At 41.6% G+C, this 18334-nt stretch overlaps 1 protein-coding gene across 2 annotated transcripts in view; it reads left to right on the forward strand.

The window, feature by feature from the left end:
• The window catches only part of KCNAB1 (potassium voltage-gated channel subfamily A regulatory beta subunit 1), a 365847-nt gene that overhangs the window by 11118 nt on the left and 336395 nt on the right, over nucleotides 1-18334 (forward strand). The window contains exon 1 of one of the 2 annotated variants that reach the window (XM_019731968.2): nucleotides 11562-11868. The exons of the other annotated variant lie outside the window; for it this stretch is intronic. Within the exon in view, the coding sequence (XP_019587527.1) occupies nucleotides 11627-11868 (242 nt within the window). The 5' untranslated portion in view covers nucleotides 11562-11626. Of the gene's footprint in view, nucleotides 1-11561; nucleotides 11869-18334 lie in introns of those variants that run through there. 2 annotated transcript variants of the gene reach the window in all.

Here is an 18334-nt window from a genome sequence, read left to right on the forward strand (position 1 = left end):
AGAGATTGTGTGTGTGTGTTATCTCTGCATGATAAAGCAAACGAGTTGAGGCATTATTTTGAAGGTGCAGGGGCAGTAGAAAATTCTCTTTGAGTTTTAGAGTATATTGTTTTAGTAATTGGTTGACCATTGCCAATTATGTTTGATTTTTTAAAAAAAGTTTTCCTTAATAGAAGGAAACACTTATGCAAACACCTTCAATGTGTAATGTCCCTGTTTATGAAATGTTTTCACCTTCATTACCTTAGGTGCCGTCACACAACAGAAAGCACATGCTCTTATCTCCCGCTTTCCTATGGGAGAACAGCCTGATGAAGGTGGCCTACCCAATCAGCGAGGCCTGGACCTCAGGTCTCCTGGCCCCTCATTTGGGGTTCTTTACATGTTTTCAGTGTTTCCCAAATTATGGCACACTGGTTGTTCCTGAGATGATATTGGGATATGGGGGGCATGTAGACATTAAATCTCTTGATGGTCTTATGCTTATTTTCATGAGTATTAGGAAGAAATATATAACTTATACATTACACCTATGAATTCATAGCTATAATGGCAAAGGACAAGGCTAAGTTTTAAAATTAGTGAGTCAGTTTAAAGGAAAATATTCACTAGTAGATGTGGAACTCAGATCTGACAAAAATCCTGAATGAGGTACACAAAGCACTATTTATTTCATCTCCTTTACATGATCAAGTACCTATAAGGCCTCATGCTATCTGCCCAGGACTTTTGATGTTCATTCCATTTAATTCATATAACATCGCCATGGACTTGTTACATTCCACATCCTTTAGTGACCAAGGAGGTGGCTCTGCTTATTCACTTTCTGTGTAGTACTGATTATTTTTTTCTTATTTACCCATTAAGAGGATAAAATATTCCCTGGGCTGCCTTTCTGTGAATAGGCTCAAGTATCTCCCAGGTTGCCATTTTGAACCTTGGCTTTCTACCCTGTGTCCAAGGTCAGCCTTTCTAGTTTTGTCCCTAAAAATTGAATATTGTGCTTCTCCAGGAGTCTGGCAACATCATGCTGTGACTTTAAAATTTAGCTTTAGTTATAGAGCTTAGTTTCATTCAGTACAACTGAGATGTGTTTAAGACATTTTAGTTTATTAAATTTTTACATTTGCCTTTCCACTTTTTGTGTACTTCTGGTGTTCACCAATAAGAGACAGTGTATGTCTTGCCTCTGGGACTTCATAGACTGGGGGCAGATTAATATAAGCTCTGATGTCAGGACACCTACATCTGAATCCTCCCACCATGGACTATCCACTGGTCACTATCTATGTGACCTTGGACTTCAGTCTCCTTACTTGTGAAATGGGAATAGCAGTATCACACATTCATGAGTTGGGAGAGTTAAATGACATATGGATAGAAGTTGTTAGCACAGTGCTGAAAGCATAGACAGGCCCTTTCAGCACATACTATTATTACCATTCCCCTTTAGAGTGCCATCAGCCTTCATCTATTATTTTACCTCCACACTCTTTCTGTCACTGGATTCCTTCCATGAGCACTCTAAGACTGGAAAAATTCTCCAACCCTACGAGAATGGTCTTGGCATACTGTTGCCCTCCTTTCTTTACTTAGAACCCCTTTCATCTAAGATGTTGATTTATGTCCTCATTTAAAATTATTTCTGATTAATAAGGATCAAATGTATGTCTGACATGTCCTCTCTCCATGTGGAGAGGATACATCCATTGTCTCTAGAACAGAGAGGCCTGGGTTTAAAATCTGGCCCGGTTGCTGGCTACTGTGTGGATTTGAGCAAATCATGGCCATCTGTGATCCTCAATTTCTTCATCTATGTGGTGGAAAATCAAGCATCTGCAGTCTCTATCTTCTAGGATTTTAAAGATTAGATCCAATAGTATATACGAAAATCCTCAGTATGCTACAAGTGCTATGTATGTGTTTGCTATTATAATATTTTTGTCACCTTCTCTCCAGAGATATTGGCTCAAATTTAGTCTAGAGCATGGTTACCACTAATCTGGTTTTCTAGTGAACACGGGAATGGATACAGCCACACTCCTTTCCCAGACCCTGGGAATGTTTCCCAGACCCTGGACATGTTTTCTTGGGTGTATTGCAAAGACTATGACATCTGCCTTTTTTTCCCTAATGTCAGCAACTGTGTATTGAAAATATTATGTTATAGATACCTGGTACTCTCTTTAGATTTTTCATTTTCATCTTTTGCAACCATCCATGGTGTAGTTATTTTTATAATTTCTACTTCATGGGAGGAAACGGAACCTTAGAAAAGATCCTTCCCAAGGTCATACTCAAGTAAGTGATAGAAACAGTACATGAACCTGGATAGTTGGGCGTAGATGTCACCTGTTAGCCCCACAGAATACTTCCTCCCTTAGCTTGGGTTGATTGTAGATTCTAATGAGATGTCACTTCAGTAATTTCACCTTTCACTTTCCATCACAGTTTAAGTGGCCTGTGGGAGTCATTTCTTTCCCCATTTTAGATCCTTGCATTTTGCCCTGCTGGTATCTAGCAAAGGTCCAAGGAATGCTGGGGAGCAGTCAGACCTGGGGGTGGTAGAAGTCACTTCGATGGAGAGCAAAGGGCTGTGTGATAGAGTGGACTGGGAATTTCAATATTTCTTTAGGCTTCTCTCCCATGGAAGTTGTTACCATCAAGAGAGTTATGTAAGAACAGAGGCCCTGGAGACCCCAAGAAGCATCCTCTATTAGATGAATTTAGCACAATTTCAGATCTTAGGTGTTAAGAGTCTTTGGCCCTCTCTCTCTCAGATGAGCTCTGAGAGGATGGATGCAAAGATCCCACAGCAAAAGCTGTCCCAGCTTTTCTGACTTTAGCTTGTGGTCACTAAATGGCATGTGCTAATGTCCTGCCAGAGGTTTTCACAGTTGTATTATGTGAGTTTGCTCTGTGGAAGGGGAAACAGCGTAGTTCTGAGGAGCACTTGCTCACATTTCTCTGGAGATGATAGTTGAGACAATACTTCCTTTTCCCAATAGCCTCCCTAGCTATGAGAAATGTCACAGGTGTCAGTCTTCCAGTTTTGGAGAAAAATCTCCTTTCCGAGGCAAGAGAAATTGGAGGTTTTGTGTACATTGGTACACACATTGCAACCTAATTGCAAAAATAAACTTGCTAAATATTTCTTCAGTCATCAGGAAATTAAACTGCACTCCAGATAAGATTCCTGGTTCTGGTTCCCAATCCAGGGAGGGCTCCCGAATGCTTATTATGGTTAGGCTGTAAGTAAATGCCCTTTACAAAATAAATTCCATTGATTTTATTAAAGGTAACCCTAGGTTACCTAAGTCCTGAAACCTCAGTGACTTGACACAAGACTGTTTATTTTCTGCTCATTTAAATCCAGTCAAAGGTAGGAAGTTCCAGTGAGGTGGGATCCAGGCTGATGAAAGTTTTGTCATCTTCAACTTTTGTTTTCTAAGGTGGACAGCAGCTGAATATTGACATGGATCCAGCAGACAGGAGAAAAGACTGTGGAGGATCGTGTGGAGGGTGCTTTATAGGCCAGGCCTGCAAGTGGCACCTGTGGGCAGTAGTGATAGTGGCTGGAATTCAGTCACATGACCACACAACTGCTAGGGAGACTGGGAATTGTAGTCCAAATTTGTGCCTAGGAAGAGGGAAAAATAGGCCTGTGAACAGCTGACCAGTCTGTGCTGCAGAGCTGTGGCCCGAGCAGAGTAAAGGAGGTGCTGAGGTAGAGTCTGGCTGTTTTCTGAAACAGAGAGAGGCCAAGGCATTCCTTTACCTTTAATGTTATTCTCTTTCAAAGCCTGACCCACTAATCTGGCCTTAGCCACATGGTGGGTCAATATCTTTTGGATTCTCAGCTTGGAACTCACTTTACTGTTTCACTGAGAAGGCTGATGGACCATCAGAAACCTGCAGAGAGTGATCTGATGTTAGCTTGGCAGGGACTTGGAACACAGCCTTGCTTATGTCAATCCGTCAGCGCTCAGCTCTTGTTTTGAACCTCTCAGAGTTTTTTTGTTTGTTTGTTTTTAATTGCCCGAAGAATCACTTAGGTATGGCTGAGCCTGGAGCCTCCCTGCAGCTCATGTTTTATTCCGCCTCCATTTGGTTGTAAGATGGAGTTGCTGTAGGGCCCCCGGTCATTCTTCCCCATGGAAACAGCCACCGGCTCTGGCATCACAGACACAGGCTGATAGACAGCTCATGAGGCAGGATCAGGCACAGGGACTCAAAGGCCAGACAGTGCTTGTTGAGAGCCAAGAGAGCTCACGAATTCAGTGTTATTTCAGAACTGGCCAGGCGTGCGTTTTTAAGAGGAGCTTCTTAAAATGACAGTAAGCTCATTCAAACAATATCATCATTACACAGGCGTCTCTGTGATTCACCTACAGGATTCTTGAAGACAGAGACGGCAGTCACTGTGTTCCCAGCGGTGGATACAGCATCGTTTTGAATGTAATAGCGTTAAATAAAACTGTGTATCATTAACGGTGTTCTGGCTACTCCTTCTCTGGCTCACTATCCTGACACCAGACATATGCACATTTTTTGTGTGAAATGGTGAGGAGTTGGAGGAAAAATTGGTTAAGAAAATATGGGTTTGTATTCAAGAGACCTTTTTATTACAATAGCTCCCATTTGAAATACTTCACTTAAAAACATGAAAGCCCAAGGTGCATTTGATAGCTTAATCTTTGTATTTAATTTGATTACAGCAGTGAACATTAAGTAGGAAACAAGCTGTCCCAAAGGGCTGTTGAATTATTTAATTACCCCCGAGACTCAGGAGGTGAGAGTATGCATAAACAGTTCCGCAAGTAGCATTGGGAAGATGAGGTCTTTCTGTCCAAGCTCAGTAATTTGAATGACGTGACTACCCAAACACCAGTTGCTTGTCGAACAAAATATTAAATGCTTAAATCTGTTTACAGTGTTTTAGGTTCCAGATGGCCATTTATCCAAAAAAAAGGCCAAGAAGTATTACGTTTAAATGTGTTTGTAAAGTATTTTCAGTTAAATGAATTTCCAATAAAGTCAATATTCAGAATTCAAGGACACTTTTTTGTTATCATATATGTAATATAGAAAGACTTTCTGGGTCACACTAGAAAATTTAACATAAATTCATTCAAGACGTGTAATCATCTATTATGTTTTAGTTCTGGAGATATTGGAATATGTAAGACAGATTTTGCCGTGAATAATCTTGAAGTTTTTTTCAGGGAAGACAAGACTATGATAGTTTTATTGGTGTAATATTAGAAATACGAATAAAGTTCTATGCTAATAGAGATAAAGGAGGAATTAGTTCTGCCAGGACCAGGGGCGACAAGGAAGAGAAGTGTCAGGAAAAAATGCACACGGAAGGCACCATTTGAACTGGAGTTTTACAAGAATGTGCAGAGGTTTGTGGGAATGTGAGCCAGCAAGGAGGCAGGTAGGCGAGGGGCAAGGGAAGAAATGTGTTGTCTGTAGCTCAAGGTCAAAGTTGGAGTTTTCTTAGGCTAGACTCAGCTAAACCACCAAGCTCCTAGTAATGGGAAAATGGTGACATGGGCAAGATAATATTTCTAAATGCAGAAAATATTCACAATTAGGCCTTGTTCACCTGACATTATTAGAGATTGAAAACTGTCACTCAAGCAATATTTACCCCTGAAACTTTCTAATTTAAGTGTCAAGGTTTTATGTTAACTTTTTAAACTTGAAGAAACAACTTGACAACTCTAGTTTATCTTACTAAATGTCAACTACTGTGCTATGTTAAAATGTCCTTGGGGACTATTAAGGCATATAGAACTATTCACCTTGGAATTTAGAGGTCTTGTTTTGCAATTTTTTTTTTAAAGTTTGGCTTCTGTATTTTCCCCCCTTCATTACTCTTTCTGTGTCCTCACCTTGCTGTAAATTTTCCTTGCTGCTGTCGGTAGGCCTGCCTCTAATAGTCCATTTCATCTAGGTTGCTGTCTTTACTCTGCTGAAGAATGAGAAACAAGAAAATCCGCCTTGCTTGAATGATGACTAAATGGTTTATGAATTGAGGTACTCTACCTGGATGTTTGAAACATGGGCCTTGTGATATCTTATTTGTTCATTTGTTTATTCTTGGTTGTGTTCCATCGAGCAAGCCTGCTAAAAAGGTGACCTCTAAAAAATTTCCATTATTACTTTATTTGAACTAACATTTGAATCTGTTTGGGAAAATGCCAAGTGCTGAAATTGCGTCAAGTTGAAGTTTATCTTGGAATAATCCTTAGAGATGTTAGAAAAGCAAACCATGTAGAACACAATTTCTCAAAATGTTGATGGGACACTTGTACTCTAGATTTTATAGTCTTCCCAGCTGAAAAGAATATTCTATCACAAAGTAAGCAGCATGATTTTGTCTTTCCCGGCAGAAATACTTTTTCAATCATATTGTCTTGGAACTTTAGTCAGCGATTAAACATTCACAATTAGTATACATTTAAAAATATTATATATTTCAAGTGGAAGTGTGGTATATTTGGGGATTTAAAATACACAAACTGACGTTAGCTTATATAACTATGTAAAGGTGGCATTGTTTTCCCCATTTTTTTCTGAGGAAGAAACTGAAAACTCAGAGTACTCATATCACCCAGTAGTATATTGTTAGGCAAGGATTCAAACCCCTGTCTGTCTAACCTCTAAGCCCCCACTCCTGGAAGTTTGTACTTTATTCCGGTTTCTACAGTAACTGTTAACGTTGCCAATTTACCTAGATGTTTTCTTCCTTATTTGTAAAGCAACAGAATTAAGTAACTGATTTCTAAGATTCATTACAGCTCTAGTTAGAATTCTAGATGTTTTAGATTAATCGTAAATGTCTAGAAAATGATGAATAGATTGGTTCAGATGGAAAGATCCCAACAAGACCTCAGCAGTGCATTCATCACAAAACTGAAACTATACATTTTTAGGCCTTGCTGTTGTAGCTGAGACTTACTTTACCTGAGGCCACTCTGTGTCCCAGCCTCCCAGCCTTGTCTCTGACAAGTTCCAGTCCCCAGTAGAATAACATGTGGCAGAAGTGGGTGAGACCCATGGCAGAGCACGTGGAGCAGTGACCGTGGACGTGTGGGGTTCTTTGCAACTTTCAAATCTGCTTTCTGAGTAGATGCTTAAGGAGTGATGGAGGGATTTCTTGCCACATAATGAACAAATCAACTTTATCCAAATAATCCTTCACTTCTCTTTAGAAAGGAGAACGTTGTATCTAAAGCCATCCCATCCATTTTGCAGACATGCAACCTATAACATTGAAGCGCCCTAAAAATTGTTGCTTGCTAAGTCTGTCAAGGTCTGCCACATACCGCCATGCCTGCTGTGCCTGCTACACTAGGGGCCATCATCCCCACAGACAACAATGTCATGCCCGTGCTTGGAGTTGTGCCATGCAGCAGATATTGGAACAATAACCACCATTTATTGGGCTATTTTTTCTGTGTCAGGTGCATCAAATACCATATTTCCTTTTATCTTCACAACAACCTGAGGTAATATGGTGAGGTGTATTTTCCAGAGGAAGAAATTGGGGCTCAGAAAGTACCCACCGCCATTCCACTAGTGTGCTGTCGGGGTAGAATTTGAACTCAAGTCCTCCTCATTTCACAGCCCATGCTCTTTCCGTCATATCCCACCCCCATTCCAACAGAATGCTCCTAAGCCAGGCCAATGCAGACTGGGATAAGGGGGAAACGTGTTCTCAGCATTCTGGAAGCTTTACTTCAATGATGACTCAATAGCACGTAACCACAATGCTATCCTGAGCTGAAAGCTTCGATGGCCCAACATACTTAAAAATAAAGCCTCTGTAATAGGACCGAGGCTGCATCTCCCACCTTCCTTCCTCCTCACTTACCTCTTCTCCAAGGCACTCTGTGTCCCCCACAGCCATCTTTCAAGGCAATTCTGGCCATAGAGTGCACTTTCACACATTGGGGTCCCACTGGCCATTTCCTTTACATTAGCTTTATGCAAAAGGCCACATTTTGGCATCTTTTCAAGAAACAGCAGAGGGTCACACTCAAAGCAGTGAGGGGGCTTTTGCTGCAAATGCCAAAACTGTACTCAAAGATGCTTTCTGGTTAAGGATGTGAGTCAGTGTGGGACGTATGCAGAATGCCAGTGACATAAGGGCCATCCCTGCCCACAATCCCTTGACAGGCCAAGGAAGAGACCAGTAGATCTGTTCACTGTTAAGTGTGCTTTATTCTTTCTAAAGCAAGGCTATAATATATATGTATTAGAAATATGACAATGACACATTGGGGAGGGTTTTTTATGTTACAGTGCAAGAGTATATAATATACCAGCAACAGAGATAAGGAAAAGAGATAAAAGAAGACTGAGACTGAGGCGGGGTACTGCCTTCGGGATCTGGGGCTGTCTTGATGGGGGCTCTCCATGAGTCCCATGCTGTAATCCCTCACACTGTACATGTGTCCCCTCCCTGTCCTGATGTTACTGTTTTATTCTATTTATAGAGAAATTTTGGTCTAAAAGGAAGTGAAACGGTTTAGCCAGAATAGGGCCAATGAATGACAAGAAGACAGATTTTCCAGATTAGGCTTGTTGCTTGATTGCAAACTTCTGAAAAAACTCCCTCTACTCCTTGCTCCTCTTTCCTTTACTGCTGATGTTACTTCCTCAGCTCCACCCCTAAGACTGGGTTTCAGCATCATTTTACTGCTTGCCCCCATCGTAACTCATAGTGCACAGCTTTGTAACCTTTATGGGTCTCTCTTCTCCCCTCCACTGTGAGCTCCTCAAGGGGAAAGGTGATATTTTCTTTACTGTGTTGTGTTGATACGACACACATGCATTTAACTGCAGTGTCAGCATGTACAGCTAGACCCCGAGGCAGTTCTGGCAAAGGTGGCAATGACAAGAGGAGAGACCCCTCTGATGGTTCCCAAGGGGGTGGGGACAGATGTATCAGTCAGGTGACTGCTCACCTGTCATAGCATCACCTGCAGAGTGCCAGCAAGCAGACACCTAAACAAGAACAAGGGGGCGATGTTCCCATAAATAATTGGAATAGGAAGACAGGCTCTGATCTGTGGTCTGGTGTCCCTTGTCCAAACTCATTTAGGCAGAACCAGCACTCCTTCACCCCAGCTGTGGAAAAACAGTCCCAGTCTTCAAGCCTCACCAGCTCACGCCTCAGTTTTCAATGGTAGGCCAAGATAATTTTTAGATGACTGTCATGTGTCCATAAATCCATGACACAGTGCTTTCAATAAGTCTCTTCTCTAGCCAAGAAACATTGAAAACTAGGCTATAAATGTGATTGGCATGTTCTAAGAATAATAGCAGCAATCTCTGAGGCCTGGTATCTTAGAGAACTAGCTAGTATTTATTGAATCCACGTTTCACCAGTCAACACAGGAAGGGTCCTTACCTCTAAAGAACATCTAGCTCAAGTCCCTTTTGAGATTCATGGAACACTAGACCTAAAAGAATCCGAGATTACCTAAGCCTGAGCCAATAAAGAAATGAAGGGGACAGAAAGGTCAAGACCTGCCCAAGGTGACACAGTTATGAACACTGAAAAGGTGTACGTAAAGCCTGCTCACCACCCAGAGCTTGGTGAGCTTCTATTTGTGACTTCTGAGTCCCAGGGCCTCTTGTGTCCCCTCAGCAAAATGTGGCTGGAAGCCCTTCTCTCATCAGATCTCCTTGTCACTTTTCCCCACATTCTGTGGACACTTGCATTGCACAAAACTTACAGATTCTGAACACTATGTGATAATTGTCATTCCTGAGACACAGAAAGACTGCAAGGCAGACATTAGCTGCCCCCCCCAACACCCCCAGCTGCTCAGAGGCATTTCTTACAGTCTTACGTGTTTAGTTTCAAACTGATCATTTGCATTGCCAGCCAGAAGTGCAAATAATTCCCTCATAAATACACTTTCTACTCCCCACCTGCAAGCTGGGACCTTTTGCGACAGTGATCAACTTTGAGAACGTTATGAAAAGAAACTTCAGTGTCAGACAAATACTGGCTTTCTCTTCCCTCACTCCTCTCCTGGACCTGGCTCCATATCCAGAGGGCAGACAAAGACTGTGAGGCATCAAATAGGGCTCATGTCTCATTTTTCATTTCTGCTTTCCCAGTTCACCTCTGGTTCTTCCTTGGCTATTCCAAATTGACCACCTATGAACATTTGTGTACAGGTTTTCTATGAACATAGTTTTCATTTCTTGGGGGTAGATACCCAAGAGTACAATTACTATGTCATGTGGTAAGTTTGGTGTGTTTAGTTTTAGAAGGACTGCCGTATTTTGGGGGGGAGTGGCAGTAATTTTTTACATTCCCAGCAGCACTTTATGAATGATCCAGTTTCTCTAATCCTTGTCAGCATTTGGTGTTATTGCCATGTTTATTTTAGCTATTCTGATAGGTATCTCGTGGTGGATTTAATTTGCATTTCCCTAATGGCTAATGATGATGAATTTCTTTACATGTGCTTATTTGCCATCTGTATATCCTCTTGAGTGACATATTTGCTCATGTCTTTTGTCTATTTGTTAATTGGATTGTTTGTTTTTATTATTGAGTTTTGAGAGTTCTTTATATGTTCTAGTTTTAACTATTTTGTTGGATATGTGGTTTGCAAATATTTTCTCTCAGTCTGTGATTTGTTTTTTCATCCTCTTTATAGGGTCTTTCACAGAGCAAAAGTTTTGAATGTTTTTGAGATCCAGTTTATACATTTTTTTCCTTTTATGGAGTATGTTTTTGGTTTCAAGTCTAAGAACTCTCCACTTAGCCCGAGGTCCTGAAGACTTTCTCTTAAGTTTTTACTTAGGAGTTTTATAGTTTTACACTGAAGCATGTGATCTATTTTGAGTTAATTTTTGTATAAGCATGAGGTGTAAATCCAGAGTTCATTTGTTTTTGCTTATAGACGTCCAGCTGCTCCGGCACCACTTGTAGAAAAGTCTGTCTTCCTATTGAATTGCTCTTGCACCTTTGCCAAAAATCAGTTGGGCCTGTTGGTGTGGACCCTTTGCTTTTCACAACCACCTCATTGATATTTCCTATCATTTGACAGCAACATCTGAAGAGGAAAAAGGTTAATGGACCTTATGCCCAAGTGAATCATGTCACTAGTAAAATAAATTCTTTGATGATAAATATTTGATCATTCGGAGAGATCTCATTACACAGTCATGAATCAGCCTCAAAGCCGATGATCCTTATGAGAACAGAACATTTGGCCCATATCCCACCCAAATATTTCCCTTTACCTAAATAGAAAGACATGGGAAAGAGTGCACATATTTTTTTCCCAGAGCCAATACATAGTTGCTTAAGTTGGACTTTGTGAACTTTAAATGGACGAGAAAAATGATTGGCCTTTGTCAGGCTTCTTTTTGCACATTCTTCAGCAGAGACATGCAGCCAGCAGCTCTGCCAGGGACTCAGGAGCCTGCTCGCATACAAACACCACAGGGGACATCTAAGGAAAACAACCTGATCCCTTTTAGGGACACACCAAAGCCAGATAACTCAAGTTAATCATAGCAAGCTACAGCCAGTCTTAGAGCTGAGGACGGTGAAATTAGCTTTGCTTCCCTGGGTTTTTGAAACATGCATCTGTATAAACCTGCCTGTGCAGACATCCCCAGCTCCAAGCTGGGTCTGCCCAAATCCAGTGAATCAGCTCTGAAATGTAGACGGCACATAGCAGTGACCAAGCCTCCGCCTCAGGCAGCCTGCTGGCCTGCTAGGCCCAGCGGAGTGGCAGAACGGAAATATCTGGAGAAGTTTTTACGTGTCCACGGAATTTCATTGCAAGAAACCACCAGGGCAGAGACGGGCATGGCTTACAGGTACTTGTTGGTTGTAACGTCGTCCAACCAGGGTACTGACTAAAGTCAAAGGTTGTTGTTATTAAAGAAATAAGGACTGAAATAGCAAAACAAACACAGATAGGAAAAGGAAAAGGAAACTGAATGCCGTGAGCCCTCTTTTTGGGCTACCTTAGATTTTTAAGCTTTAAATTGTGTACTTCCTCTCTGCTCAAAAGCTGTCATAAGAGACAGTCCAGCTCACCTGTGGAAGCCCCTCCGCACACGCTGCCAGTGCAAATGTCTTTGACTTTGGGTAGGTAGGTTATTTATTGGGTCATAATCAAGAATGGAGACTCTGTTCTTCTTAAGGGAATTTATAAATTAAGAGTAGGATTTTTCAGCTGCGTGGGCTTTAGGGCTGTTATTTTCTCCTAAGCCTGAATCATGTGGCCTGTGGGCTAATGGCTAATAAAGTAATTCATGGAACTGAGCTAGTTTTTCTTCAGATGACAACACTTTTCATCAATGTAGCCCGAGATAGATTACTGGTTATTCTCTAAACTTCCAGCACCATCATTTATTCTGTGAAAGATTAACAAAAGGGAGACATTTTTTCCGAGTGTGGGGTTGGATGTGTAATCTTTGTAAATTGCTCTGAGATGGGAAGCATCATTCTCTTTCAGAGCAATAATTAGTCAAACCTCTATAAGATATGCTTGTGCTTAGCTAAATCAGCCAGCAGTACCTGCACAAGTGCTTCTGTGACAAATGCCTAGAGTTTTAACATCTGGAAGGCTGAGCGAAAGCTGTTCAGAAGATCAAGGGTGCTGAAAACTGCGGGGGGTGGGGGGAGTGTTTGTAAAGACCAATTGTTTTAGCTCAAGTCAAAACGTCTACTTCACAGAATATATTCTTTTTGCATGGACAAGATGTCCCCACTGATTTCATTTTTCTATAATCCAAAGGTCAGTTTTAATGTAGTAGCTAGTGCTCTAGTTTATCAGCTAATTTGATTAGCAAAGCAATTTGCAATGAGATGGCTTCTCTCTGGAGAACAGTATTTCACACACACTCTTTATGCGATAAAGGGCTCATACAGAAGAGGAATGAACTTTACGAGGTTTATAGGGCGTAAAAACATAGCACAGCCCACCCCATCATGCATTTTAGAAGTGGAGCCTGAGAAAAACCTAGCCACTTTTTCAAGAGAACGTATGGCTTATACACTGGGTCAGAGTTGGAGATGCCTGTGTACCTCACCCACCTTTCCTGAGTCTGTTCTCCACGAGAAGGAGCTTGCTTCTCTCTCTGACTCTCCACATTCTCTCACTGTCTTCTCCGTGCTTTCCTGACCCTCAGTGGTGGAATATAGACCAAGTGAGGGTAGACCGTCTCATTAAAAAAAAAATCTATCTTTGCATCTTTGTCATAGGATGGGTGGTATTACCATGAACTCTTGGATAAGCCTTTGGAGGGCAGGCCTTTTTCAAAAGTCCTGCTTTAAATATCAGTTATACACCTTGTGATGTGTGCCAATGTTCAGATGAAGATACACTCTAGGAAAGTGTTTTTCAGACAGTTATGAGACAAAGGAATACTTTCTTCAAACAGGTAAAAACAAAGGTGTCCTACCCTAGTTGAAGTTGGGGGCCTGTAGCCCACTTGCTTAAGGGGCCTGGGACTCCTGGTTCCTGAGGCTTCATACTCTCCATGGTTTGAGAGTACAGTTCTGAGGTGACTCTTCATAATGCCTTGGAGAACAGGCTCTGTGACCTTGAGGATACCCGGTCCTGCTCAGAGTGTCTGTGCGACTAGATCACACTCTAGGGAGAAATGGCACTTACGAGATTATTGTTCCCTGGTCAGAACATGAGGGGAAACAAGTGCAGTTAAACTGATCATTGGCCCAGGAAATAGCCGAGGCTTTGCATTATGATGAACTTGCGGCCACCTCTTCCTCATGTATTCCTCTATCACCCCTCCCCAGACTTGAAGCAGGTCTCCTTTTTCCAAATTTCCATAGTATTCTGGCTATTCTTTTTCAAGGCACTTATTAATTAATTTTAAAATATTCTCCTTTAAACATTAGGGAGGGATTTGGGGGGAAGAGAACACAGGTTCTTTTGGTTGTTCCGCAACTGAGCTTTTGACCTTGACTTCTTGTAAATATAGTTGGGGTTAGGTAAGAAGATGACTTTCATATTCTTACTTCTTTTTAAAAACAGATGTTTATTAAAAATGTAGCTAACATACAACATTATATTAGTTTCAGGGGTACACCATAGTTATTCAACATTTATGTACCTAAAGAAGTGATCACCATGATAAGTCCAGCAACCATCTGACACTGTACCACGCTGTCACAATATTACTGACTATATTCCCCATGCTGTATGTTATATCCCCATGACATATTTGTTTTATACCTGGAAGTTTGGACTACTTATTGCCCTTCACCTTCCCCGCTTTATAATTTTTCAATTATAGCTGACATTCAATATTATTTTATATTAATTACAGGGATACAGCGTAATGGTTAGACATCTATATAATTTAAGAAGTGACCCCCCTGACAAGTCTAGTACCCACCTGGCACTATGCATAGTTATTGCCACATCATTGACTATATTCCTTGTGCTTTACTTTATATCCTCATGACTATTTTGTAACTACCAATTTGTACTTCTTAATCCCTTCAAGTTTTTCACCCTGTCCCCTCAGCCACCTGTCATCTATCACCCCAACAAATCTCGTACCCATCTGACTACATACAAAGTTATTACAGTATTATTGCCTATATTCCTTATGCTACACCCTACATCCCCATGACTACTGTGTAACAACCAAGTTGTATTTCTTAATCCCTTTCCCTTTTTTCACCCGCTCTCCCAACCTCCCTCCCATCTGGCGACCATCAAAACGTTCTACGTATCTATGAGTTTGCTTCTGATTTGTTTGTTTATTTTGTTCTTTAAATTCCACATATAAGCAAAATCACATTGCATCTGCCTTTCTCTGTCTGACATGCTTCACTCAGGACAATACCCTCTGGGTCAATCCATATTGTTATAGATGATGAGATTTCATTCTTTTTTGTGGCTGAGTAATATTCCATTGTATATATGTACCACCTCTTCTTTATCCATTCATCCATTGGTGGACACCCAGGTGCCTCCATATCTTGGTTATTGTAAATAATGCTGTAATGAACATATAAATGCACACGTGCCCACGAAGTAGTGTTTTGGGTTTCTTCAGATAAATACCCTGAAGTGAGGTTACTGGGTCCTTCACTGTCTCTCTTTTTTTTTTTTTCCTTTTTAAAAAATTAGTTTCAGGTATACAAAACAATGCAATAGTTAGACATTTTACCCCTCACAAAGTGATAACCCCTCTCCCCCAATCTATTGCCCCTCTGATATCATATATATCTATTACAATTCCATTGACTCTATTCCCTATGTTGTACTCCATATCCCGTAACTATATCTATCTATATCTATCTATCTATCTATCTATCTATCTATCTATCTATCTTACATTATGTAATAGTTGACATACAGTATTATTCAGCTTCAGCTTCGGGTGTACAGTGCAGTGGTCAGGCACCTATACTGTCCATGAAGTGCTTTCCCTAATAAGACATGTGCCCATCTGATACCCTACAAAATCTTCACAGTATTATTGATTATATTCCCCAAGCTGTCTTTCATAGCCCTGTGGCAATATTGTAGTCACCAATTTGTGCTTTCTGTTGTCTCTTCTTATAGCCTTTGTTTTAAAGTCTTTTGTCTGGTATAAGTATGGCTACTCCAGCTTTTTTTCTTTTTTTTGGTTTTCATTTTCATGAAATATCTTTTTCCATCTCTTTACTTTGTGTCTTTGTGTGTGCCTTTAAATCTGAAGTGATTCCCTTATAGGCAGCATATGTAAGAGCTTTGTTTTCTTATCCATTCAGTCCTCCTGTGTCTTTTGAGTGGAGCATTTAATTCATTTACAATGAAAGTAATTGTTGATAGATATGTAGTTTTTACCATTTTATTCATATTTTTTATTTTTCCCCCCATTTTAAAGAAGTCCCTCTAAGATTCTTTGTAATACTGGTTTGGTGGTAATGAACAATGTTAGCTTTTTCTTGTCTGGGAAGCACTTTATTTTGTCCTTTGATTTAAAATGATAGCCTTGCTGGGTAGCGTATCCCTGGTTGTAGGTCCTTTTTTTTCCATCATTTTGAATATTTTGTGCCAGTACCCTCTGGCCTGCAAAGCTTCTGTTGGGAAATCAGCTGACAATCTTATGGGAGCTCCCTTATAAGTTACTAGTTGCTTTTCTCTTGCTGCTTTTAGGATTCTCTTTGCCTTTAACCTTTGCCGTTTTAATTATAATGTGTCTTGGTTTGGGTCTGTTTGGGTTCATCTTGTTTGGGACTCTCTGCGCTTTCTGGCCTTGTATGTCTATTTCCTTCACCAGGTTAGGAAAGTTTTCAATCATTATTTCTTGAAATGGGTTCTCAATCCCTTGCTTTCTCTCTTCTCCTTCTGGTACCCCTATGATGAGAATGTTGTACATTTAATGGTGTCCCAGAGGTCTCCTAAACTATCATTTTTTTGGATTCTTTTTCTTTTTGCTGTTCTGATTGGGTGTTTTCTGCTATCTTATCTTCCAAATTGTTGATTCAGTCCTCTGCTTAATCTAGTCTGCTGGTGATTGCTTTTAGTGCATTCTTCATTTCAGTTATTGTGTTCTTCACTTCCAACTGGTTCTTTTTTATGGTTTGTATTTTTTTTTTTAATGCTTGCTATCTCTTTATTAAAGTTCTCATTAAATTTCTTGAGCATCCTTATAACCCTTGTTTTGAACTCCGTCTCTGGTAGGTTGCTTGCATCCATTTTGTTTAGTTCTTTATCTAGAGTTTTCTCCTGTTTCTTTATTTGGGATATATTTTTGTTTCTCCATTTTGGCTGTCTCCATGTGTATGTTTCTATGTATGCAGTAGATCTGCTATGTCTCCCAGTCTTGGTCAGGTGGTCTTATGTAGTAGGTGCCCTGTGGGCACAGTCTCCCTGGTCATCTGCTCTGGGTGCTCCAGTAGTATCTCTTATGTGGGTTGTGTGTGCCCTCCTGTGATAGTTGGGACTTGATTACTATTGTCACATCAGTGGGTGAGATTTACACTCAGGCTGACTAGCTGTGAGGTTTGGCCACACCCACAGCTTACGGGCTGTTGCACGTGGGGGCTTACCCCACTGAGTGGGATTTGCCCCAGCTGGTGCCTGTTGAGACCATCTTTTATGTGTATTCCTTGTGGGTCTAATTGGGCAGTGCTCTGTTGTGGTCTGAAGCTAACCTTCTGGTATGTTGGTTTGGGGGCCTCTTGGGCGGGCCTCTGATGCAGGCCCAAGTTACCTACTTCCTGTGACCAGCTGGGGACTACATGGTAGGAGAAAGAAATCCACAGTTTTTTGCCGCCTGTGCTAACCCTGGAGGCACATGGGAGAGGCCACGCTATGAACCAAGGACCAAGGACAGCTGCCACCAGTACCAGGCCTGGGGTAGCTCTGCAAAAAGCCAAGACACCCCAAGGCCTGCTGCCACCTGCCAGCTCCTTTAACGCTCAGCTGCTGATAAAGCCTCATGCAATATGCTAGTCGGGTGAGGCAGGTTTCAGGGAGTTATTACAGTGTGAAGTGTTGTGGTCACCAGGTTAATGTAGACTCTGGTTTGGTGCTAGTGCTGAGCCTGGAGCTACTCAGCAAAAGTCTCAGAGCACATGAGGCCAATTGCTGCCCACCTGGGGCCTGACGACTCCCATAGTTTTCCCAGAAAGAGTTCAATATGGGTGGGGCTTGTTTCTCACGGAGAAAGTTGGGGGAGGTGAGTGAGGCAGGGTCCCACTGAGTCAGCAGGGTGGAGCCCTGGAGCTCACCATACCAATCAGATTCAGATTTGGCTGTAAGCATAGGGGGAGGCCTCAACATATTCAAGATGGTGGCTGCCTTTGGGTTGCGCAGGAGGAGGACCCTTCACAGAGAAAAGGCCAACTGGCGTTAAAGTCACACACCTCAGTATGATCCCCATATGCCTCTGACACTCCTCTGAGTCACCATCCCTTCTCTGGAGCCCAAGGTGAGTGCCTGCGAACAAGTGAGTCTGTGCGTGGGCCCTTTAAGATGACTCCTGGGTTTTTTGCAGCCTTCCGTGCCACCTGGATGGTTGGAATCCCCACTGTTTTTCACAGTCAGAAGTTGTGGGCACTGCTCCTCCTGGCACCAGTATTCTGGGCTGGGGAGATTCGAGTGGGCTGGGGTTCTTTGCTCCTTTGGGGGGAACCTCATGACAGAGGTATCCCAATTTTCTCCTGCCACATGGAGGTTTGGGACCATCCATTTTGCATCTCTGCCCCTCCTACTGGTCTCGATTTGGCTTCTTCTTTATATCCCTAGTCTGTTCAGACAGACTTCAGGTGGTTCTCCAGGTTGATTGTTCTATAATTTGGTTGTAATGT

The sequence above is a fragment of the Rhinolophus sinicus genome, linkage group LG01 (assembly GCF_036562045.2).
Source record: "Rhinolophus sinicus isolate RSC01 linkage group LG01, ASM3656204v1, whole genome shotgun sequence".
NCBI classification, from domain to species: Eukaryota; Metazoa; Chordata; class Mammalia; order Chiroptera; family Rhinolophidae; genus Rhinolophus; species Rhinolophus sinicus.